Source organism: Oryzias melastigma, linkage group LG9 (genome assembly GCF_002922805.2).
Source record: "Oryzias melastigma strain HK-1 linkage group LG9, ASM292280v2, whole genome shotgun sequence".
In the NCBI taxonomy this organism is placed as follows: domain Eukaryota; kingdom Metazoa; phylum Chordata; class Actinopteri; order Beloniformes; family Adrianichthyidae; genus Oryzias; species Oryzias melastigma.
Window position 1 is genome coordinate 25566749 of NC_050520.1, and position 26484 is coordinate 25593232.

Below are 26484 nucleotides of genomic sequence, written 5' to 3' on the forward strand. Positions count from 1 at the left end.
TCAAAATAGCTTCAAGTTGCCCGCGAAGCACAAAGTGAAACGCTGTCAGCTTATGCATTTTTATGCAAGTGTGGACTCATCCCCCTGACTCCTGCTCACACAAGAACAAGGCCTGCGTTGATTTGATTGGCAGTTTGAACAAAGAACTTCTGTCCATCTCATTTGTTGTTACAATTTGTATTTAAAATAAATAAAATTAAAAAATTGAACTTTTGAAGCACTGATTCTGGAGGTAACCTAAATGCACAAATAAAGTTTTTTTTAAATGATAATTTTCTACTTTTATTATTTTTTTAAAGACAAAAATATGTTGCAGACCTTTTAAATATTGTAAAATGTAATGAAAATAGAGAGAAATTACCTAATACATTGACTGTAGTCGATTTTCTACTGTTTTTTATTCAAATAAATAAATTAATAAGGAAAATAAATAGAGTTGTAATGGAAAATAAGGCCTGCATTTAACATAAATGTTGGGAAACTCATCTACAGCGAGCAGAAATGTGATATATATGTACATTTACCTGTGTAATTTATCTCATCCAGCTTCACATATTAATGTGTGTTTGTGGAATCACCAAGAAAAAAAAAGTCATGAAATTTGTTCTGCGTTTCTTACTTTACCTTAGTCGATCGCCTCCCCTCTGCTGGTGCTAAAGGTGCCCATAAAAGCCCGTTTTGCAGATACAGTTTCACCCCGCTCTGCTTTTTTCACGCATTCAAGCGCTAATCAGCTCTGACACACCCTAAACAACCCCGCTCTAAGAGAGTACATCCAATGTGGGGCAGCGGTTTGGTGTCCGGGGGGGAAGCCTGTGGTTCTGGAGCCAGAGAGGGAGTAGTGCCCTGCCGTCCCACTGAGATGACAGGAAGATAAGAAAGAGAGGTGGCCTCTCCGCACAAAAACATCCCACCAGGAAACTGCCCTAACCACTGGAAGAAACGGGGGGCTTTTAGGACTTGTGTCAAAAGTTATCCTTCTAGAGGGAGAAAATACATGGTAAAAAAATACTGATCAAAATTAGGATGCTGTGATCCGCCTTGATTGTTTATCATCTCAGAGGCCTCTAGTAGATACTCTTGTGGTTTTTAAAAAGTCCCGATCCAGATTTTGATGCTTTTGTGTGACAAAACTTTCTTACCACAGAGTGAAAGAGGGAGGGGAAACTAAGCAGCAGCGACAGACTCTTGGCAAAAGTCGCCCCACAGTTATAACTTAGAAAAACACTTATAGTTTGCAGTGTTTGAGAAGGCGGACTGAAAAAGTAGCCGTCTCTCTGAGACGATGCATAATGAGGGAACTGTAGGGAAGCAGGAATCGGCGAGCGGTTTCTGGAAGCGGCACTTACATAGGAATCAGCGGCATTAAAAAAGATTTACACTCCCTGCTCCTTAAACAGTTTTCTTTTTGCTGAATGGCTCCTCTTTTACTGATATTTCAAAGAAGCAATAAACTGCACTGACAAACGTCCAAGTAGCTTTGAAATATCCCTCATGGGCAACCAAGCTCCATCACTACTATCACTGCTTCTTGTTTGTTTTCTGTGTATGTCAGCCTGTTTTCTGTTGAGCGCATATTACCTCACCTGGAAGTTACGATCAGCTTGTTGGTGTTAATATTAAAAAAAAAAAGAAAAAGAAAAAAAAAGTCCTGTATCCAAGTGTAATCCATCAAGCAGTATGCCCTCCCCAAGGGTAAGTCGGTTCAACATTTATCTTGTTGTGAGGGGTGATTTTTGCCGCAACAGACTGTTTTCCTTGAAGGTTAAGTTCTTTTGAAGCCGTCTGCATGGTCCAGAATGAGGCCCTGCACAGTGTAAGATGTCATACTCCCACTGTGCTGACCAACGTGCACTTTGGGTCTTGATGTGCCCATAACATTTAATGGGACTTTGGCAAACGCCAGTGGAAACTCTTACTTTGCCTACAATCGCATTTCCTTCCTCAGTTTCTCTCTTTTCATTTATTTATCTTAATAAAATAGCTCAATGTTATAAGCTAATTATGGGCCTCAGGTGAGTTGTGGTCCCTCCCCTTTTGTGACAACACTGCATCGGTGTTTGTGGTGTCTCACGCAGCGTCTGTGAAGGGTTTGAGGAGGAGGAGGAGGAGGAGGGAAGGTTCATGTCGTGGCACATGCACGTCTCAGGGTGGGGTGAGGAAACATCTCAGCCTCGCACAGGTTCAAGAAGAAACCGGCTGGTTCTGATTAGTCAGTGTGATCTGCAGCGATAAACAATTCCTGTGGTCTCCTGTTGGAGAAGACATCGCTGGCATCGACTGGATGTTCACTGCTTGGCTTTTATGTTTACATGTATGCAGGCCTGCGACTGTAAACGCTTTGAACTTTCAGGTTTGTATTGTTGTTATATAAAATAAAAACGTACATACATATAATAATAAATTCAATCTTAATCTATGCGATCTAAAAGTCTAGAAGTAGTTTTATGTCTGGTGTCCTCTCTGCCCTGCCTGGTGAATGGCAACTTTATCTGTTGCTGTACTTCCGCGCAGATGCCTGGCATCGAGCAGCGGGGCGATAAAAATGTCTTCAGGAGGCAAGTGTTTATGGTGAGGATCCATGAGGTTAGCAGGATCAAAGCTTCGTTGAAAGGGCATTAGGCAAAGACACAGGCATTATAAACAAAACAGGCAGTTAGTCATACAATAGGATTTATGACAAGCCAAAAAAAAAAAAAAAATGCCGGGCAACGGCAGGTTTCTGTCAGGCTGTTCTTTATTGCAACGAAAAACAGCCTCTGTGTCCAAAAAGAAAATGTGGAGGGCCAAGTAATGATGTCAATACCAACAAGAGAGGAAGAAAAACAGATTCAAGACACAAACTGGTTGTATTATTTTGTCCAAGAAGTTGACGAATCTCGTGTCATGTATGGGATTTTTTTCTGCATGCAATCCTTCATATTTTTGGCGTCCGTCTGCTACGTGAGCTCCTTTCATTGTCTGTCAGAGTCCTGCAGCAGGAAAAGGAGTGGTGTACCACCCGGGCCTGCAGCTCCCACCCTGCCCAGTCATTTGCTGGCGGCTACAGCTTTGAGTGGGAATTATTGCAGGGGAGATAAGTATGGAGATAAGCTGGTCCTTGCCTGCAAGATGTATGAGGTGTCTGAACACGGCAAGAGGTGCACCTGACCTGGAAATGAATGGTGTGAAGGTGCAAGTGCAGCACATGATCCTCCTTTTTCATGCAGCCCCTGTCACACGATGCCTCCGCTGCTGATATGATATCACATCGACAGGATGCTTATGATTGGATCTGTTGCTAAAATAGTCGAGAAAACTGCAAAATGGGGATTTTCATTGTTAAAAAAACAAGACAATCCCAGGAACCATTAATATTTTATTGAATACCCTTCTTGACTTGTAAAAAACTGCAATTTCAACAACAGCTTTAGTACTAAAAGACAAAGAATTTTAATAATTAACCACTATTTAAAAATTCAAAAAGTAAAAATATATCAGAAAGGTGAGAGATTTTCCCTAAATCGATAAGTCTTCTTCTTTAAGGTGTGTGGGAGATACATTCCTTCTGCCTGGTATGTTAATTCTCAGCTTCAGGGCCTTCGTGTGCCGGTCTTCACACTTTGAAGTTTGTCTCTGTGTAACCTACTTTCCATCAGGTGAACTTGTGGCCTCTCAGCATATTATGTCTTTTTTTTTTTTTGACAGTGAAAGATGCAAAAGTTGACAAGTTACACGCAAAAGACACTTTGGAGCATTGTGAGGGCGCTTTGTGCAACGCCCCAGCAAATTTGAGCTTTAAATTTAATGACGCCTTAACATGTCAAAGACGCTCAGCCGCTGGATGTCTGCCAACAGAAGCCGGATCAGAAATCAGTTTTTATATTTATCGTTGTTTCATCTTTTGCTAATATCCATTAAGGTGAGCTGCGGCGAGAAGTGATGCTTTGACCCGGCACACAAAGAGTTGTCGGTGCCGGTCAGCTTGTCAGTCAGGTTGCTCCGTTTTTTAATCATTTCATCTTTGCTGTGGGGCTCCTCAGAGACCCCTGCAACGTTTAGCAGTCTGCGGCTCAGGACCCCGGGGCTCGTCTAAGCCTTGCCTGTATCCGAGCTGCCATTATTAGCTCTGCTCTCAGGAGCACGCTGCTCATCTCTCCCCTGAGAGCGCTGCTGAGAAATGAAGCGCGCTGGCTGGGCACGGCGGTGGAGGGCCAATAGCCCGACATGGAACAGTAATTACTCCATTGATATTCCTCACACAATAACACTGTCATCTCTCATTTGCATAACCTCTCTCGGCTCGCAGCAGCAGATGAATGCATATGGTGTCTTCAGGAGGCTGCAAGACTATCCGCGGTTACACATTTGAGGGTTTTTTCTGTTCCGTATTAACGAGGATGAATCATTTACTTACGATTAAGTTTAGAATCAGGTGCTCAGTTATCTTTCAAGGTTTGATTTGAGAAAATAGAGAGGACTGTGTTTGTGAGTGTGCCTTCGAGAGTGACAGTGTTGAGGGGGTGGGATGTCAGTGGATGTCACAGGGCCCTGTCTCAGTCTTTGGTTAATAGCGATTGGTCATAGGCTGTCTCCCCTTTATTTCTTTTGCTCTCCTGCTCTATCCTCCCAGGTTTCCCACTGGAGCAGCGCCCTCAGGCACCGCATCATTTATTGCTGTCAGGAGTCACAGTGGAGAGGAGGGGTGTATAGGAGGAGGGGAGAAGATGTGCTGCAGAGAAAAGCCAATGGAGGCAATGGGGAGAGGCAGGCATGCTAGGCTGTCAAATCTCAGCCGTTGAATATTTAATGGAGCCTGGAGTGTTTATTTAGTTAGCCTGTCGATTTTTACCGCTCTGTCAATAGCGGCACCCGTGTAGCCTGCTGATGATCTTTAGTGTCTCTTCCCCCCAGGAGAGGCCAGGCACTAAATGCAATTATGGATTTTCCTGCACCGCAATGTGTTTGATATTTTTACTGATCTAATTTGCAATCTGGTAGTTTATTGTTTGGCATTTTAGTGGCGCTCAAGTGGCGAGGCAAATTTGATTTCCTCTCATAATTCTTTATAACTTCATTAATGCTGTTAGAACATTGGCACAGATCTTAAATAAAGCTCGAGAATCATCCCATGCATGAATGCATTCCTCATTTTATCGTCTCCGTGCCCCGCTCTTTTTTTTTTTTTTTTTTTTACTGATTCGGGTTCTAATTAAAAATCATCCTAGTGCTCTTTGTGAAATATGAAATCATAATCGTACTTGAATGGCTCCCCTTTATAGAGGCCTGTGCACTCAACCTCAATGTGTTGTGGGCAGAACACAGCCGGATCAAAACAACTTTCTCTCTTCTGAGACAAATGAGGGCATTAGCCGCGGAGCTGCAGAAGTAACGCGGGCGAAATAATGTGTGTGATTGTCTCAGAGCGACAGTGTGGCTCTGCGCGTTTCTGCAGAGCCGTAGGATTTCCAGCTCCATGACTGATGTGTTAGTTAGAGGGCCAGCATTAGCCGTAATGCTGTTAGCATGTAGCCGTGTGAGTGATGTGCTAGTTAGATGCCCAGCAGTAGAGCTAATGGTGTTAGCGTGTTGAGCCTTCAGAGGGATGCAATCGGTTAGGCCGTGATGGATGAGTGCCGCGCTCCAGAAGCCTGCGAGCCTTCTCATTCGCCAGGCTGTCAGCTTCTTAAGTGGACGTGCACAATTAGCGCTGAAATCAGAGCTTGCTTAATCTGATAGCAGGCTTAGCGTTCAGTAGGAAAAATGGCTCATCTAGCCTCTGTTGAGTGAATGATGGCCACTATAAAAGGAAGACTCAAAACTCTGTAACAGAGAAGGTGCTGATACACATCTTTGTCATTCTGAATTCCTGGAAATGTTCACTGCAACTAAAGGTTTTGGCGGAGAAAGCAGAGACTTTGTGATTCTGCAGGAGAGCCAAAGCCAAAAAATGTTTAAAAAAAAAAACAAACAGAGCTGTCATCATAGCACTTATTTCCACTTCTCGTTTCATTCCACTTTAAAGGATAAATGAGCAAGGCACATATCATGTACGCTTGATGTGAAAAATTAACGCACTCCTAAGTTTCCAAAACAAACAACACACACATAAAAGAAAAGTCGATGAAGATCGGCACAACCTGTTTTCCTTCAGCCTGTCAGTGTGCACAGAGACTTGGCTGTCGTTACTGCTGCAATTATCTGCTAAGCTTTGATGACAGCAACAGCAGATTAGGCAATTATGCATTTGTCATAATATTATCCAGCTTTTGAGAGTTGGTGTCAAATATTATACCCCAGAAATAAATAACACTTAACACTTTTTTATGCTTTTTATTTTTCCCCCACAAATATTTTGTTATTCACAAAAACATGATTTATACTTGTAGATTTTTAACAAACATGAACCTGGAAAATTCAATTCAAAACAATCGTGGCTTTGAAACAACTTTCGGTACAATCTTAATCATGAACGTTCATGAGAGATGATGGTGCTCCGGCCATCTTTGAAATTCATTGTTCTTATCTGCTGAGAGGAGACGGGGAGTGAAGCTGAGGAGGAGCTCTCTCAAAGCAGAAAATGCCATTTTTCTGCAATAGTTTACGACTTATCCCTCCACCTTTTGACTAAATAATGAGCGATGACAATTAGAGCGAGCCGTGGGAGTGGAAATCAAAGAGCTGAGATTCCCCCTGCATGAGTCCGGCATGTCTGAGGGCGCTTCCAGCAAATTAGATCCAGATGTTGAGCTTCGTGCCGCCAGAGGCTGCTGCTGTTGCTGCTTCTGTCACAGGGTCTTTCTGCCAGCTAGCCTTTGAGCAAGCAGCAGTCCCTCCCCGATCCTCTTTTGATCTATTTTGAAAGCTTTCCCGGTGGGTTTTTTATTTACGATTATACAATTTTTAGCCAAAATATAACAAAAATGCAGTGTTGTTTTTTCTGCAGAGTAGCAGGAGTTCATCAGGGTTGTTGGCACTGAGTAAGCCCGCCCCCATTTCCCATCTATTTACATTATCAACTGCTAACTTGCAGCCCCTCACAACCTCAACTTAACATTACAGGTGCAACAAAAATAGTGAGCAAAATTGAAGCTATAAGCAAAAATCTTTTAGTCAGATTCAAGCTCCACTTAGTAAAATGAAAATGTACATGAACTTGTGGCTTGAGAAAAATGACATAAAAACATTTTCAAAACATCAAAAACACATTTTCATCAATTTTGTAGTTTTTAATGAATGCTTTGGCCTTGGGCTGCACGGTGGAGCAGTGGTTAGCGCTCTCGCCTCACAGCGAGAAGGCCCTGGTTCGACTCCCGGCTGGGACCTTTCTGTGTGGAGTTTGCATGTTCTCCCCGTGCATGCGTGGGTTTTCACCGGGGACTCCGGCTTCCTCCCACCGTCCAAAAACATGCTTCCTAGGTTAATTGGTGACTCTAAATTGCCCCTAGGTGTGGATGTGAGAGTGGATGGGTGTGTGATTGAGGCCCTGCGACAGACTGGCGACCTGTCCAGGGTGTACCCCGCCTTCGCCCTTCAGTAGCCGGGATAGGCTCCGGCACCCCCGCGACCCCGAAAGGGCAGGAGCGGTCAAGAAGATGGATGGATGGATGGATAGATGCATTGGCCTTTAAGTCTGCCAGCATAACAGTAAACGTAACAGGAAAGTCTCTTGGTAATAGACAGAGACTGAGCCTTTCTACTCTAATCTCACTGTCCTAATAGAACTATCTAAAACTAGAAAAGCTGCATTACCTCCGATAACGCTGTTTGAATGTTGTTTGCTGAAAGTAGTCGCTGAAGCTTTTTTCTCAAAATGGTGACAAAGTTTACTTTAATTGCTGAAGGGATTTGCTGAAAATAAAAAAGTTATTTGCAAAATGTTATGTTTGCAAAAATACTGGAAAATTTGATGAAAAAGTATTGAAGTTGACCTAAAATTCTGAAAAAATTGTAGTATAAAAATCCCCAATATATGCCAAATTTGCAATACTATTTGATGTGTTGTTTAAATATGAGCTCAACTCCAAATTAGCCCCCCAAAAACCTTAGTAAATGCTAAATTAGCCAAAAAAAGCTAGCTCGTTGCTTGAAAACTAGCTAAAATAGCCTAAAATTCCTCAGTAAACTAAATCAGCCAAAAGCTTTAGCATGTTGGTAAAATAGAAGTAAACTCTAAATTAGCCTAAAAACCCTGGTAGGTAACAAATTAGCCATAAACGTTAGCATGTTGCTAATATATTAAGTAAACTCTTTTTTTTTTTTTTTAATTGCTATAAAAGATTAAAAATTATCCCATGAATATATATTTAAAAACTTGTTGCTTATCTACTTAAAATTTTGAAATTTGAAGAATTTCTTATTCATTTCCTATGGGGCATATTTTGTTCAATATTTCAAAAACGATTAAGTTTATGAATACCAAAATGTAAGCAGTTATGTCCTGAACAAGCTGAATGTTGTGATATCAAGATTGGTGAAACGCTGATGGTGTGATTGCGTTTTTACATTCTGAAAAATATGTGGAAAAGAGCTGAAGAATCACTATAGTGTGAATGCTAAGGAATTAACTGTTTTGCTGTTTTATGTCTTTAGTGTGTTTGGTTTTACCTGCTGTGCATGATAAAAACACCATGTTTTTTCTTTTTTCCTTGTGATTTTTTCTTTTTAGATTTTTAACCAAAAATACTTCATTAGTTGTGCTTTAATTAAAAATGTGGTTGCTTGAATAATCCTGAGAAAGAAGGGGATTTTCTTTGCCACTTGAAAGCAGAGGGAAGTCAAAGGGTCAGGTGTTGTCACTCATCCCTGTCGCTGAATCAATGCTCCAATGTGGCAGAGAAAAGGCCAGCGGAGCGCTATTGATATGTTTAACAAATTAGCCCTGATGACGGCAGGTGTGATTGTGCGGCTGTGGGGTCAGCTCGTCATATGGTGGCTAACAGACACGATATTGCTGCGTGTCCTGATCTCTCCATTCCCTCACAATAGCATTAGGGGCACCCCAGGGAAATAAAGAGTCCCACTCCCCTATCCCCGGTGCTCTTCAAATTAACTCCCCAGAAGGTTAAGCCTTTCCTGATTCATAATTATTCAAGCCCACCACTGCAGCCACCAGCAGCCCACTCCACATCCACTTCCCAGCCCCTCTCTTTTCACTCTCCCTGCCACTTCTCCTGAGTGGCACTTGGCTTTTTGTGGGAAATCCCAGGAATTAGATTAAGTAAGCCTGACCTGTGAATGCACAGCCAGATGACGGGAGCGGAATTGGACTTGATCTCTGCCTGTCTAGCTGTCTCTCTATTCAATCTAGCTGTCTTTCTCTCCTAGAGTGTGTTATTGCTTGTGAGTCTCCCTGTGGATGAGACATTTTCAGCTACAGCTATTTTGCAATTGCATATATGGGCCTCAGAGGAGCGTCCAGTGTCAAGAGCGTGTCTCACTTGCATGGACACAATTTGAATGATGTAAGGTGTGAACGTCCTTCAGTTCTGCCCCCGGCGGGCTTGTGACAGTCTTAAGACTGGTCTGTCATTAGATGAGCTCAGCTGAACAAAAGAGTTGAAAAGAGAGAAGCAGGTGAGTTTGACTACAAGCTCTCAGTGCATTGGAGAAAATGTTTGCCTTTTAAATATAAGCGTCTACCTGTATCATATCACACAGTCTCTCAAATATTTCATTTCTTCAAAATAAAGCTAAAAAAAACATTATTCCTAAAACAATTTCACAAAATTTAACATTTAAAATCACTGCATGTGTTTGTTTTATGCAAAACTGTAATGAATTAGCTTTTTTTTTATTTTTGATTATAACACATCACATGGGCCATTATGTTAACATTTTAACACCAGAGCTTTAGTGTTTACATACTTTCCACTACCGTAACTGTTCAAATGTTAACAAAAATAACGTAGCCTAAAGCCAGGCATGTGGTACACGTTCAAGAACCACATTCTTAAACATGCTTTTAGCATACGGTGTTCAACCTAGATCTGGGGTGGGCAAACTTTTTGACTCGTGAAATTTGATAGAAGGGCCGGACCAGGAGCAGATATGTGGAGTCTTTTTGGTAATCACATTAAACACATTAAAAAAAAAAGAAATTACACAGATTCTGGACAAAAAGATGCTTTCATTTAGATTATTATTTTTTTTATTTTGAAACAAAGTATTATAGAGTTTTCATTTCAAAACTGTTTTTTTGTTTGTTTTTGTTTCTTTTAGTGTCAATGAGTTGAAATCCTTTGAGGAAAAATGCAAATTTAGAGAAAAACTGCCTTCTGCAGAATCATTTTCCACACCTAGGAAAATGTCCATTTATTTGTAGACTCAAGGAAAATGAAACCATAACAAGGATTATCAATATTATCAGTTTGGGGGGCCAGATTACGGGCCGCATATGGCCCCCAGGACCGTAGTTTGCCTACCCCAGCACTAGACTGTTGCAACCAACTCTCTGTTTGCGCTAATGTTAGCTTAGATTACCTTTTGTAGAGGACGATCCCTCGCCAGCGTTATCATCCTTAGTTACAACATCCTTCCTCTTCAGGAGCTGCCATAGAACACAAGTTCTCTCTTGGAGATCTTACATTGGACACTTTTGTCTTTTATTTATTTTACTTTTTTATACTTCCTACTTTCATTGGCGTGTTGTTATAGTGCCCGAGTCTTCCTAGAGCATGACTAATGATCCAGATTAGGACTACTGCGCAGGTGTTCTCAAAGACAATGGCAGATGCAGTATTAGAAAGAGCCAACCAATATATATATATATACATATACATATACACATAAAGACTAATCGACTGTTAAATTGGCTGTTGAGTAATCACGGTAGCCCTATACTTGAGTATTTTGAAAAGGAGACAACTCATGTGTCACCACCAATTCTGAGTCAACTGCTTTAACCGTTGGGTTCAGTGGCTGTGCATTTTGTATACAGAGCCTGAAATCAGATTTAAAAACTTGAAATGCGATGCATGAATGCAATAGTTTTGAACGCGGAATGTACAAATACGTGCATTCACATATAGACTTTTCCTTGGAAGTGGTCGCTTGAACGCGCGTTCTAAAGCTTGGTGTGAACGCAACGTAATTCTAGTGGATTTAGAGGCAGAAAAAAAACACTATACTGTAGCGAAGTGAAGTGCTTACTCATCCAATAGTAATGGGTTGCATATCGGTGCATATTCTGTGTCAGAATCAGCTGACTCACTTTGATAGTATAAACGGTCAGAGTTGTGATGGGTCATTGTGTTATTTAGGTGTTGGCGACAACTTCTCAGGTGTTGAAGGGTTAACCTGGTACAAAAGTGTTTTAAACAGTAAATGGTGATAAATGCTCATAAAAGTTTCATTAAAACCTCATTTTAAGTCTCTAAAAAAGCTATTTCCTAAAGTTGGGTATTTAGAATTGAACATGAAAGGGTAAGTCATGTTGTCTAATTTTGTTAAATTCTTGCATTCTGTAGTAAAGAGGTGGTGATGTATTTATATTCCAAATTTTCTAGATTTCATTTTTACATTACTAAATAATCACATACTTGAACAAGCGCGACCAGTTTTTCTTCTTCTGTTATAAAAGACCTTAGAGAAGGTTCACATGTAACACAAGCAGACAACTGGAGTTTAAAGTAACTTAATATCTCATTAGTTTGTTGGTGACTTGCAGATTTACTCTTTTTGGAGTAAATAGAGTTTTCGGTGTGCAGCTGCTCCTGCCTCCGTGCTGTCGTGGCGTATTCCGTTCTGCTTCTATGGAGAAGCCGTGCGACTCTGAAGTCAATTGGGCTCCTCAGGAGGAGGTAATGTAATGAGGGACCGCTGTGACTGAAGCCCGGGCTCCCTTCTCTACAATCACATAATTAATCTCCTGGTTCTACCACTCATCACATCATGACAGATACGTTTGTGTTTGGTGCATAATGGTGAAGAGTTGTGGCCTTCCCACACGCCTCTGTTTTGGAGAGTGGTTATAAAGCGCATTCCTTTACAGGCTGCAGAGGCTTACATACAAAACAACACTCCCTTTGGGCCCTATTAGGAGACAAAGAGAAGCACACACTTCTCAAAGCAGGTACCCTAATAACATGTTGGCAATTTAGATAATGACTAAGAGTGAGATAAAGTTTAAGTGTGTATTACAGGTAATTGGATCTGCAGTGTGTTGGCCACCTAAGTATCCGTGCTGTGTTGTGTTTTGGTCTTATAGCTTACAAGGGGCACTGAAACGGTGAGAAGCACTGAGAGGGTTTTCAGCGTGAGTAGCTCATTTGAGATAGTCTGGTTGTCCACAAACTCGGATAACACTCGGAGCGTCCGATTCCTTTTCTTCTTTGCCTCTTCCAAGCACCTCCGTTTAGTCTGAGGATGACAAATGCATCACCTGTGGCTGTCAGAGCAATCACTAGATAACTTTTCTCAAAAAGTTGCAGCCTTAATGAGAGTTGTCAAGCTTGTGGGGCATAGTAGGCAGTAAGAGCAACGCTAAGGTGCCTTTGGGGCCCCGGTAGGCTGGATCCGCCTGCCCTTTAAAGAGATTACCTTGGCAGTGTAAGGAGCACGTGAACCCAGAGGACTCAGGGAGAGATAGGCCAACCAGCCCATTACCAGCACTGCCGGGGATCCTCACCAGCTTCATTAATAAACTGATGATGAATCACTCCTCAAATTGGACCTTTATAGCCCTTTCCTTCCGTTTTCTCAACTCCGTTCTTAATGGGCAGGTAGTTTGTTTTTATATCTCACAACAATGATTTCTTTAATTGATTAAGTTTACCTTTTTCATGGGGAGGGGGGGATTTTGATGGATGTAAAATGATGTGAGGATAACGTGATGTCTCTTTCAAGAGTCTTTCCTTTTCAATCAAAAAAATTCCACATTTGTTTGTAGAAACGTCCATGTGAGTCAAAGAAGTGCGTTTTTTTTTTTTTTTTTTTTTTTTTTAAGACGAGTCACGAGGTCAGATTTCTCCCACTCTTAATCTGATGAGGGGTGGTCTAATTAAATCAAATTCATTATCCCCAGCTCTAGAAATCAAGAAGCTGTATTGGAAATAAGGTTAGGCTCCCCCTCATCCATCACGGCCTAACTAACCAATTTACAGGCCAGCCTTTTGCATGAAGCATTATTACCTTGTCATAAACACTTACCTTTAAAATCGTTGAATCAAGCCCTGATATGCTAAGCTTTTATCACATTAGTTTGTGCTACTGTGTCAGCCTCTTTCTGCCTAAGACAAAGTAGGGCCCGAAATAATTATATTAGCCACAGAAGGCGGAGACAGTGCAAATGACTGCTATTTAAATCTGGTTGATAATTCTGTATAATTAAGATATAGCACAGTTCTTCCAATGGAAGAGGCACCGAGGGCTCTTCTGCAGCGAGACACTGTGCAGTTTAGAAGGCTGCTTTTAAGGAAAAAAGAGTTCAAAATCAGTTTGGGGTTTGGGTTTATTTATAAAGAATGGCCGCTTCGGTTTGCTTTGTTCACCGTACCAACAAATAGGAGTGAAGAAACGCGGCGCCGCTGTGGTGTGTCAGCCCCGCAGCTGCATCCTTTGTCTTGGACGCGGTGATGATCATTCACTTCGAATGATCCATCTGCGTAGATGAGCGATTCATCAAGTGGCTCTCTCCTGATTTTACTGATCTAAAAAAAAAATGATTGTGGTTCTCTTTCAATTCTCTCTGTTTTGCAGTCCATATCCAGGCATATTCTCTTCTCATTAGTGCAGGTTCAGCATGCGAATAGCGTTTTAAGGAGGTGAAAATGCAGTTGCGTACAATTTACAACAGTCTACCGTCAGGAGGCGAGACCTTTAAATGCCAGTCGGTGATGGAGCCATATTCTGAAACACATGAGGCCTGTCCTCTGATCAGTGTTATAAAGTGAATTAGTAAGCGCCACTCTGAAGCTGCTGATAGAAATGGGCTGGGAGAGGTGATTTGTTGGCGGCGTATATTACGGCTCATGGAGAAGGAGGCGTGTGTGACGGATAAGACGGGGGGCCTTATCACTCAGTGTTTACTCACAGTAAATTGAGTTGAAATAATAGTCTTTCTCTGAGGCCAAACAATGAAGCAGACCGTGAGCGGAGGGCCTGGGCTCTTTCAGAGCCGGTGCGCACCGCTTGGAAATGAAAGGGCTGAGCCCCGGGCCATGGGGAGGAGGTGGTGGGGGTCTTTTATGAGGATTGCTACACCAGTCGTGGAGCAGACACCCCTCTGACAGGCACCTGGGCAGGACAACGGGGACAGAGGAGCTGCGAGAGAGGGGTGGAGCGATTAGGCCTGGGGCTCTGTCATTATGGGAAAGGAAGATGACTGCCCCGAGGAGAAAGATGCGACAGGTCCCGACGGTGCAGAGACCGCAACCTCCCATTCCCATGGGTGTGCGTGGGGACTGGTGGGACGTGTCGCCCCTCCCCTGCTTCAACACGCTGCCGTCACCTCTGGCTATGGGTGAGCTCCGGGAGTCTAACCTGCAGAAGGGGCAGAGTGCATGCGCCGGAGGAGGCACCCGAGAGCGTGTCTGTGCGCCGCGTGGACCCTCCTATGCTATTGTTCCTGCCTGTGTGCGCTTCAGCTGCACCTCCGCTCCTCCATTTATCATCAAATGCTGCCACAGTGTTATAGAAACAGCTGCTTTTTCCAGACAGCCGCAGAGAATGGGCTGCCCGCCGCCACACAAAGACACTCCTGGACCCAAAGAGTGTGTAAAATTGGTGGGTGAATGCAAACCTTTTTCCTGGCTGAGAGGGCTGACCGCGGCTGTCACTGTGGCAGCAGACATTGTCGTTGCATCACAAGACAAATAAAGATCCATATCCACCGAGTCGTGTGTACAAAGAGTTGTGGGGGCACCGGCGAGATCGGCCCCGTTCACAGCCAAATATGCATAACTACAGCTGCTCGTGCATCATACTCTCTTAAGAATTGATATCAGACTACTTAGTCAGGCATTATATGCATGAGTGATCTGAGTGGAAGCATCTGTATGTATCTGTGTGCACTTGAGCACAATTGGTTTATTGAGTCCAGGGCTGAAGAGAAGAAAATAAAGCGTGTCAGGGCTCTGTTAGGGGTCATAATGCAGTCACTGAGGGGCTGTGGTTAAGGCCACTGAGCTGAGGTGAGTGCCGCGGGGCCATGCAGATACACCGTCACTGGGTGTGTGGGGAGAGCAGACGTGCCGTGCCATGCTCCACCATTCCACCCCATGCCTCGGAGGCTCCACGTGGAGAAAAGGGAATTTCGTCGAACCTGTTCCCTTCCAGCTGGAGAGATGGGATTTTACACTTCACCAACCACATGACAGAGAAACGGCCGGTGTCGTCTTGTGCGAGTGTGCGTTTGCCGATGTGTGTGGGCGTGTGGGAAAGACGAAAGCAGAGATAAAGAGCAGGGAGGGCATCGCACAACTCCTCTGCCAGACCTCCTGCGGCAAAAAGCATGCTTGAATACTTCAAGACATGAACCAAAATAGTTTCACAGTAACTTTAGCTGCTGCAGTGCAGGCAGAATTTCCCTTTTAAGATGCAACAAAAAAATGCACACACAATGCAGGTTGCTGCAAGTTTTCACCATGATTTTGTTTTTCTGCAATGAAGAAAACGACGGTACTTTTTCACTTTTTCCACTCAAAATGACTTTTTAGCATGCCTGACTGACAGATCTGAGAAAAATTACCACAGCAAAATGTAAAAAAGCTAAGAATTTTTTTTAGCATGCTAAGTAGCATGTCGGTTATTCATAAAAGTTAATTTTAGAATATTTTTGAGCTATATTAAGCAAGCATTAATTGCACAAATTTATAATATAATAACTAGGGTTGGGTGTCACCTATAATTTCCAGAATCAATTCAATTTGATTCACCAGAGCCTGGATTGAATTGATTATAATTGTTATTTTTTAGATTCTTTTGATCCACTGAATCAGATTTAATTTAATTCATTTTTTAGTTGACACGGTTTACACATATGGACCCATGTGTTTAGAAATACATTAAGAATCCAAATATTCTCGAAGATATTCATATTAATCTGATAAAGATACTGTAAAGTGTATTAGTAAAATAATAATACTGTTAATACCATACAGTGTTACATGGATTCTTAAATGGAGAAGCTCCAACAATTGTTCTGCCTCTCCTGGAGGGCGTTTCAGTTTGGCCACTAGGTGGCGATCGCACTGTAGCATTACACCTTATTCCAGAAGAAGAAGAAAGTATGAGCAAACATTTTGTTTGTTACTTTTAAAATATATTTTTTAAAGAGTTTGTAAAATTCAGGCGACCATACATTAGCATTAGCCATTCTATGGGAAATTATATGTTAGCATCAAGCTAGCAGACTTTATCATTATTATCGATCTCTACTTTTATTGATCTATTATTGATCTATTAAGCTTAGATCGAATCAGATTGATTTGATCAACCCGGCCCAAATAATAACACATTCAGTCAAAAAAAAAGAAAGAAGAAAAATATACTTTTTCTTTACAGATTTACACTTCATTGACCCAAACACGTAAGTTATTTTTAAATCACAGTAAATTAATTTGAAAGTTTTTATTCAAAATATGCCCAATTCATCATGCTTGGTTAGTGATTGGAGAAAAAGTTGTGCGAGTGACAGATATTTTGTTTCCATTTGCCTCAGAGCAACTGTTGTGGCGTGTTTAGCTACAATATTAATTTAGTTTAGTGACATGCCATCAAGTTTTCCTTTTGTTAACTACAGTGGATCATGTGACAGCAAGGCTGCTAAAATTACAACAACTGCATTCTGGCCTTCATTAGTGGATACAAAATAGATGATTAGCTTAATTTAGGAAAACACATCTATTGCATTTGTTATTTCGTCTGAAATGTTTTATTAATTATATTAATTAAATCAAATTAATTAAATGACCTCACATAAAATCAGTATTTGTTTTCTCCATGTCTTCTACTGTGATGTGCCCCAATATTTCAAAGGGAAAATTAAATAAATTATAAAAATGAAAAGAACAAATGTTCTAAAATGACCTTTAAGCTTCATAGCATTTGTAGGTGGTCTCAATAATGTCGCTGATGCTCTTTAGTGAAACAGCAGGATTTTGGTTTGCTCTGCGCTGCGTGTGCTCCCCTCTCTCTCTGTTTGACACATTCCAACACCGCGCCCCTCTCCAAGGATCCTAACTACCAGTCAGTCGCCATGGTTACAGCCATGCATCCATGCCAGCCCTTCACACTCAAAGACATATTTGTTTGGCTAGTGTAGCTACGTTCCTGACAAAAAAGCACAGCTTTTTAGCATAACACCTGCTAATCTCCGGATTTGGGTCTTTTAAAGCGACTGCTGATCAGATATTCAAATATATTATTTGAATGCTAAGCCCAGTGTTAATCCATGGCCCTCGGGTCTTAAAGCATCCTGTCTTTTCATAACAGTGTTTATTTTTCATTTGCTCTCTCTTCTTCATTTTCTCATCCCACTCTGCTCGCTTAGCCGAGGAGTCTATGCACTCATGGAGTGAAGAACTCGTCTCTTATGAGATGCAACTAGTCTGGAGCTTCTGTGAGACTGACAGATCATACAGGAGCTATCCTTTTAATTGGAATTAATTTCTATTTTTTTTTTTATAGAGAATCACTTTGTTCCTTTTTCACTGCATTAGGATCTATTTTAACATATCAAAATTTGGGTTTATTTTAGTCATTTTCTATTAGACTAGTAAAACATCTAACTAAATCTCATATTAATTATAATTTAAGGACTTTTTATTTTTATTTTCATGCAAGTAATTAATTGAAAACTCCTAAATGTCTCAAAAATTATAAGTATAATATAGATATTTTTTAATATTTAGAATTTTAATAGTAAAAAAAAAAAGACTTGATGAAAAAGATTTGCAGCTGCCCTGAATGAGTACGTTTATTCTACTCATCTATCCTCTTCTTGCACCCTAAGCGGTGCTGTTTGTGTTCCGTCCTCTGCGTTTCTTGGTTGTTTTCTTAGATGTTATCTGGACAGTCGTGTATCTGCAAGAGCTGAATGTTAGTGTCTGCAGGAGATGAGTGGGTGGCTCTTTCCAATTATGCTTAGATTTAGAAAAATAAATGACATCAAAATGAAGAAAAAAAAAAAAGATGATATTAAAGATCCATTATAGCTATCTTTTAGTTTTAATATGAGTTACGCTGCTGCCGCATGAATACATTTTTTGTGGTCAGTCTTTGGACTTTTATATGTGCACCCCATCTTTGGGAGTGTAATCCTAAACACAAATCTGGATCTTGCAACCACAGTCTAATTCCTTGTTTTCTCACATTCCCCCCCTCCAAACTAATTTTGTGCTTACAATGCATCTCTGTAAAGTAAACAGAGCCCCCTTCGTCCAGCCATCCTCATCCACCAGGATCATCTCTTCCCATTAAAACCTGGACAAACACTTTACTTCACACCAACATGAAAAAAGCAGATTGGGATTCACTTTTTTTCCCCTCATATTGTTTCTTTTTCTCCTCTTTAATCCAGTGTCTTTCAGTGCTGGTAAACTCCTCAAGATGGACATTGCTTGGTTTGGGGTGAAAAAGGGTCAAGCTCCATTGGCCTCTACACAGAGCTGTGGAATTTTTCATTAGTGCACAGCTGGGTCACAAGTGGCTCCAAAGCCGTCTTAATATTGTGTAGGCCCACAGATTAGAAGCGGAGAAAAGATGATGCTCTCCACCAGACCCTGCCTTTGCATATTTGCAGACTCTGCCTTAGAACACCTCATATTACTGTTTGTTTTATTTCTCAGACCCAGAACCTCTAGGTCAATAGTAATTATAGAGTTTTCCAATCCAAATGTTGTTTTTTAACTATTCCGGCACTGAATCCGTGAAACGAGTCAATTTATTTTTCTTCAGTGAAGCATCTTGGAAGTAGATGAAGCAAATAGTATTTTATGACATTTTTCTACTTGATTTATTGTTGTAACAATTTTATTGGAGTTTCCTGTGTCAATCTTTATCTGCGCATTAGTTTAAGAAATGTAGGACAAATTTGTGACATTTTTTACTCTTTCTTTTCTAATTCACAGCCTGATCTGAAAATAAGTGAAATTATTTGACACAAATAAGGAAAAAAACAATAATTTCTTCACAGATGCAGCTATGTGGAGTGTGTACCCATGCTGTTTGCTGTCGGCTCTAGAAACTGATCCTAAATGTGATGTTGTGCTCATTTTACATACTTAGGAACAGCAGCTGTCCAAACAGCATCATGTGTGCTCGCCTGCTTACTCTTGTATTTAGATGTGTGCTTAGCCTCCTCCGTTGCCCAGTACACCGTCCTTTTCACTCCATGAGCTTTGTTCTACCTGTGTGGCTGGGAGGATTATTTCCGTGCTGTTTTCCTGTAGTGGCTAATTACGACAGACGAGGAGAAGGAGGAGGAGCGGCTGCAAAAAAAAAAAAAAAAATGTATCTCCAACATCAGTTTTATGTTTAAGCAAAGCTTTGCTTCAATGCAAAAATAATCCAACTGCACAATTTTTACTTTATTTTATTTTTTTACCTCTAACGTCCATTGAAGCACACAATTTGCTCAAATTGAGGTTATATTTGAAGCGGAATGAGATGATTTTTTTTGCAGCTGTGCAGTGCAGAAGCATGCGCAGGTCTGCGTGGGATGTCTTTCTGACTGGGGAGTCGTTCACATTCCTGCACACAGGAGCTTTTGGTGCCATAGAAATAAATCTTTTTTTTTTTGTACTTTGCACCACATCAGCGTCCTCTTTGAGCCCTGATGTGATGGTTCTGTGCAGCAGCTATTACTAAGTGTGCTCCCTCAGTGGGAGGCCGGGCAGGTGCATATCACACACCCTGACACATCAAACTCATCTCTGCTATTATCTTTTCATGCCAAGCGCAATCAGCTTTCTTCATTCCTCCCGTGCGAGCTCCCAAACAGTAGGGGCAACACATCAGCCCGGGGAACAAGCAGAAGCTTGTGGCCAAAGCTGCGTGATGAAGAAGGCACCTTTGGGCCATTAGTGGTGTACACATCTCCCTTTAATGTGTTTTACTTTTACCTGCTGGGAGTTTAATTAAAAAACAAAGAGCCTCAATTTAAAGGCCATTATTATGCTAATGTAGTAAGCAAGGGATGGTGATTAAGCAGCTTTTAGAGCTGACTGGAGCTGGCCCTTGGGAGCAGAAGGATGGCACTTTTTATTTTGCTTCATTACTCTCCATGATCCTATGTTCAAGAGAGAACTGCTGATACAATGAAACCAGGGCGGCCTATGAGGTCGTTCATATGCACAGCATCACGTTTTTTTCTTTTTTTTTTTTTTAATAGGAGCTTTTATAGTAGCAGAATGAATATCATTTACAGATTTTTTTTTCAAAGATATGTTCACATAAAGGAGTTTTAAGCACAGTTCACCCCTGGAATGTGCTTTTATTACCAGAGCCTCTGCAAGCAATCACACTCTTGTACGAGCTGGATTCAGGTTGCTACTTTCAGGGGTAGTGTGGTCAACATCCAGCGCCTGCCGCCTTGACGAGGACAACAGTGCCGTACATAACAAAGCAATTTTCCTGATGTGGAGACGAAGTTGAAAAGGTTTGTTCATCTTTGTGAAGAGAAACATCTGGGGATCAAATGCTTTTTTTTTTTTTTTTTTAATAAGGCTGAAGCTCTTGATACAGTTGCTAAAAAGCAATTTGGACGCAGCCAGGTGTGTCACAGGAGGAGCTGAAAACTCACGAAGGAAAAAATGATGACCGCTCAAGACATCAAATGAAGCTATTTATTTATATATGGAGTTAGCTGAGTATCAGAATTGAGATATAAAGTAAAATACTTTTTTTGCATGTCCTAAAAGTAGTACTTGACTTAATAAAAGTAAAAAAAAAAGAATAAATTTAAAGAAACAAGATATAAATTATTTAATTGTATTATTTTTTTCTTTTTCAGTTAAAAAAATGAAGGTTGTAGTTTTATAGTTTTTTTTGACAGCCAACATATTTTAGTTTCTGGTGAGAATTAATTTATTGATAAAAAATATATATTGTTTTTGCTTGATTGATATACTGAAATTCAATCAAATTAGTTAGAGTTAATCATTTACAAAATTTACAAATATATATACATAAAATAATATTATAGTTTTTTTGTTTTTGTCAAAACTATTTTTTTTCTTTGTCTTATACATTTAAAAATTAGCGGGAAAAATGAATAAATAATTTTGAGAGTTTGCACACATTAGCTCAAGGATGGAGCTATGGGGGCTTTGCACCCACAATTTTTGAGTCAATATTACTACAATTATTGACAAAGATGAAGAAGTCATTGATACAAGATTTTTTAAGGAATGAATACATTTCAAAAGCAAAATTTTTTTATGAAATAAAAGCTAATAGAACAATAAATCTATTAAAACTACATATTTTAATCCTTTCATTGGCCTTCCTCTCCTCTGTTCTCACTTCTAGAGTTCCCCCCTGTAGCTCCGCCCCTGCATTAACATTTTAAATGGGAAAACAGTACATAAAACTTCTTTATAAACACAATACTTTATGAGGTGCTTGTTCAATCACTTGGATACACTTGGAAACATTAATTAGTAAAATGTGTTTGTTGAAATTGAGTAAGATAAAAGACACAGGACAGCTTCCTTTAACCATTATGAAAAAGACAAATTTGTATCCTCCCACACGATGCCTCACAGGCCTCATCTCTCACCTCGCCATGATTGGCATGGCCACAGGTTCCAGTCTTCGCAGTAATAGCTTACAGCTGCTGCCTGGATAATCCTCATCCTTTCTGTCTTTGAAGGGATGCGGTGACTTAATCGCCCCTGCTTTTCTTCCCTGAAATTGTTGTGGCGCTCCTCAAAGTGTTGTTCAAAAGCGAAAGGGGAGTAGGTGAGGCAGTTGCACGTGTAGCTGAATGTAGGGCGATTATAAAGTGCTGTAACCCCCCCTACGCCTTCCCATTCTTTCAGGCCTAATGCTTATCTCTGTGGAAGGAGCGCTGAACGTAACGTCTGCACAGGAGAAATCGCCGGCAACATGTGGTCGGAGCTTAAGATGCTGTCACACTCTGAATTGCTGATAATCTGTTAAAAGGAAAGTGCAGAGGTCTGCAGAGCGCCCGCTAAATCAAGGCAGGGGAAGAGCTGAGCGTTCATCAGACACAACAACACTCTGTTGGCATTTGCTTTCTTTGTTGTGCTTTTTTTTAACCTCCCCCCGTCTGTTATTTCGTGCATTTGCTGAAGCATTACAAGCCTCAACAGTGTGATAATCTGTCACAGAGAGGGAGAGATGAGCTGAGATGATGTAAGAAAGAGCAGACGAGGGATTACAGGTGTGGACACAGGATTAAAACGGGGAAATGTAACGATTCCTCCGGGACAGAGGTATGTGCTGAGATTGGCTCTTTTTTTTTTTTTTTTTCATTTATGAGTCCCGTTCTGGGAGGCCTGGGTAAATATTGACAGGTTTCTCTGCTTAAGATGCAGCCATTGATCCACACAGGAGGGTCTCATCACTTGATCTGCGCGCTCAGGTGTGGGAGGAGGAAAAGCAAAAAGCTGGGATGTGGCTTGTCACGCTGGTGGTCCCTTTTGTGTTGGACACTGGGTGTCATGTTACTGAAAGTGGATTTTACTGTAGACCTTGGTGTCGCTGGGATCAAGCGGATGGGGGCGAACGGGCAAACCCCCTCATTCGCTGATCTGATGAATGCTGATGGTTTCTCCTCTTTGGTGTGTTTTTATGAAATCATCATTTACATGGTGTTGTCCGTCTCCTGTTGGCATGTTGGCCCCGGCGGCCTGCTCCTCAAAGCCCTAATCAGGTAATGTAGGAGAGGTTGAATGGCGTGCCTCCCCCTGGTCAACCTCCACTGCTCACACAGTGGTGTTGTTTTAAAGAGCATTCTTTAGCAGCTGAACTTGGAAAGGTATTAAAGTGGGATTAGGCTCCTCCACAATCCACTGCTTGTGTCATTCAGGGAGTTTGTGCTCCCTTGTCCCCGCCGCCACCTCCCCACTCCTCCTCTGTTTGATTGTGGCTAGCCGCAGGAGTGGGACTGACTGTGCCTTTCAAAGGAGAGGGGTAGGGTTAAATCCCTAGTCCACTGCTCCCTGCTAATTCTCCTTGTTCCTTAGAGAAGGATTTACTTCTGCTGCCAGCCTCTCAAAGGCCTTCTCTGCCCATCCGAAAAGTCGGCGTTGCCTTCCTGTGGAGGTGTGGTTGCCATAGAAGGGGCGTCATGCATGGCTATTCCATCTGAACCCCACTGAGAATGGGGACCGGGGACTGAAAACAGGCAGAAAGTCCGGATTAGATCGGAGGACAAAGCAGGACAGGAAGATTCCAGAAGCGACGAATGGGAATTACAGCGGCAAAAATAATGCAAAGTGACAGAGAGAGGAAATAGAAAAATAATGGCTTACAAGATTAGACCCAACAAGAGAAGAAGAAGAAGAAAGGGAAGGGGGTTGAATGGGAATGTTTTCATCTAGATGAGAAGATTTGAAAGAGCGGTTGTAGGTGAATGCGGAGACTCGGACGTATCAAAACCGCGCTAACAAGTCATTTCCTCATCTTCTTTTTGTTCTCCTTCTAAGCTGCCAACCGTTTGCTGAACATTAGATCCAGAGCTGGGAATTTGTCTTGACAGATTCATCACCTCTTCTTCCTGATCTGCACATGTAACCCAAATCCTTCTAAAAACTAGAAGAAAACTCCCAGAATATTTTAGATCTACAGAAATTAACCACCTCAGTCTTTAAGATAATAGTAGTTCAATAATAATCTTCTTAATTTACAGCAATAAACGGAAGGATCTTATGAAGCCTCAAGCCTTATAATAGAAATACAATGAAAACATAATGCTAGAAGTGACTTCTGTTGACCGATGCAAGTTCTGATTTTCATTACACTGAATGGAGAAACAGCTATTAATTGTTCAGATGTAATTAAGATGATCCAAACTGCAGCTCTCCTGATTCTGATCTGATGAGCTATTATTTTAGGAGGCTGCAGAGACAACAGTGGAAAGCACACTTGTTTTCAGCACGCGTGCAGCTGCTCACACACATCAGTACTCAATCAGTACCTATAACATCATTACCATAACAAAAAAAAAACCCGTCCTTTGGTTTTCCCTCCTTTCATATTTACACGTTATATTCATCGCTATCGTTCATCCCTGTCCCAAACCAGCAGATGATGTCAACTGCTGCTCTCGCTGCCTCCCTGCCTCGCACAATGAAATAGATGTTCACCACAAATAGATAGGCGGTTGCCAGCTGTCTTCCAGACCAGGGCAAACAAAGAGGCCGCTAATAAATCCAGCTTTACGGCTGGACAAGATCAACCACACTCCCTGCCTCCTTGCTCCATTTAATGTGGCTTCTTCTGAACAACAGAGGATGAATTAAATGCTTCTTGGTCACCAATAAAACAATGCAAACATCTTCCCTGAAAGCATATAAAAGAAGATGGAGGTGTTGTCAAGGAAATGGTGATAGAGGCAGTGCTGCTCTGTGGAAGCATGATATTAGACACTAAGATGAGATATGAACGGTAGCCAGCAATGAATCATGGCCTCCGATATGATATCTGATGCATACAGAGTACTGAGGATATGAAAGAAATGTGGAAACTGTCAGCGCAGGTTTGATGGGGATCACCGAGTCTCCCGATTGGCCCTGACTGCTTCCCCTTTGGGGTGATGCAGGGCCCGAAATTTTAACAGATGAGTTGCTGCCAAAGGAGGGGAGTCTTTGTCTGGCCGCAGGGTCAACCAACCAACTTCAAAAAACCCCCTTGATGGCCAGCTAAGGCTTTACTGAACTGTGGCCACTGAGGATCAAAATAAATAAATGACAAAGCTCCTTTGTGGCGGTCGCATTGTGCTGCTAGCATTCAGCTTCTTCTTGTTCCCTCTTCAGGTTGTTTGCCACCAAGTGCAGCGGCTGCATGGAGAAGATCGCCCCCACGGAGTTTGTGATGCGCGCTCTGGAGTGCGTCTACCACCTCAACTGCTTCTGCTGCTGCGTGTGCGACCGTCAGCTGCGCAAGGGCGACGAGTTTGTCCTGAAGGAGGGTCAGCTCCTCTGCAAGGTGGACTACGAGAGGGAGAAGGACTTACTCAGCTCGGTCAGCCCAGATGACTCAGACTCAGGTGAGCTGGCTCACACAGGACTGAGAACAGCACGGAGGTGCCATCATCACATGACACGGAGGTGTTGTATTTTGTCAGCTCTGTTCTATGCCAGTGTCCGCCAACTCAGACCTCCTTCTTACCTACATTAGGATAATGTCCTAAAAATAAAAGGAGGAAAAACTTCTGATCTAAGCAGTAAAGTCTCTGACATGGCTGTTCACAGCTTTTCTGTGGGGATTCTGGTGAAGGCAGGAGCATTATAGTACAGTAGGAAGTGAAAACAGGATGAAGCCAAGCCACCTCTTATTAATGGCCCTCTATGCGTGGGCAGGATACGGAGCTGGAAAGAATTAAATCACTGTATCTCAGTGAGTGACAGGGGGATTTGGGGCCTTTCTGCAGAGAGCACGCTCCTCCGCTCTTATCAGCTCCAGCGTTCCCCGTCTGAAGGCTGCACACACCGAGGCAGGTCGCCAAGCCCCACTGTTCACCACCATCTGGCTCACATTTTAACATGCACAAAAGCGGGGAATTTGTCAAATACATCTGTGCCTGTGTCAACCTTCGTCAACTTGTGGGAATATTGGCTCCACGTCCCCTTTGCTTGCTTGTGTCCCAGTGCAACCCTCCTCTCAGCCGTCCGCTCTTTGACGAGGGGAGAATGTCGGTGCGAGCTGAGGTTAACCTCGGCCAGAGGAAGACGAAGCGTGGGTTTGTGCTGAAGAAATGTAGGTGCATATCAGAACCAGATGACAGCAGACAGTGAGCCATCATGTGTGAACTTCTGCTTCCAACCGCTACACCCCCACATCATTAGCATTGCTGTTCAACATTTGTACTCGTTTGCATTTAAACTCATCGCGGAAAATACTTGATGTGCTGACATGGTTTTACATGAGTTTTCATTCAAATTCCAACCACAGCTCCTCTAGAATTGAAATTAATACAAAAAAATAGCAAAAGTACTACAAAGTATTGCTTTATTTAATAATGGTGAATCTTAGAAAGCTTTTCGTCTAATGGATTTTGCTGAACATGACTGAGTAAGATCCAGTGTAAACTTACAATACATATAATTACCCTATTTGGCTAATTATAGGGCACATCTGATTATAAGGCGTAGCGTCAATGAATAGTCTATTTTCAAAACTTTCTCATATGTAAGGCGCAACAAACTATTAGAGACACTAAGCAAATTCCATCACTACTTAGTGCACTTGTGCGTTCGCCATTTTGTGCTGCTGTCCGAATCTAAAATTTCAAAATTGAGTGCCTTCTCAAATTATCCCAGAAGTCTTTGCAAAAAACCAGTGTGATGGGCGAATCCAGACCATAATGCATTCCTT

At 41.8% G+C, this 26484-nt stretch overlaps 1 protein-coding gene across 2 annotated transcripts in view; it reads left to right on the top strand.

Moving 5' to 3' along the window:
• The window catches only part of lmx1bb (LIM homeobox transcription factor 1, beta b), a 45198-nt gene that overhangs the window by 12301 nt on the left and 6413 nt on the right, over nucleotides 1-26484 (top strand). For both annotated transcript variants that reach the window (XM_024274560.2, XM_024274561.2), the window contains one exon: nucleotides 24924-25156. In XM_024274560.2, coding sequence (XP_024130328.1) covers nucleotides 24924-25156 — 233 coding nt within the window. The remainder of the gene's footprint in view (nucleotides 1-24923; nucleotides 25157-26484) is intronic.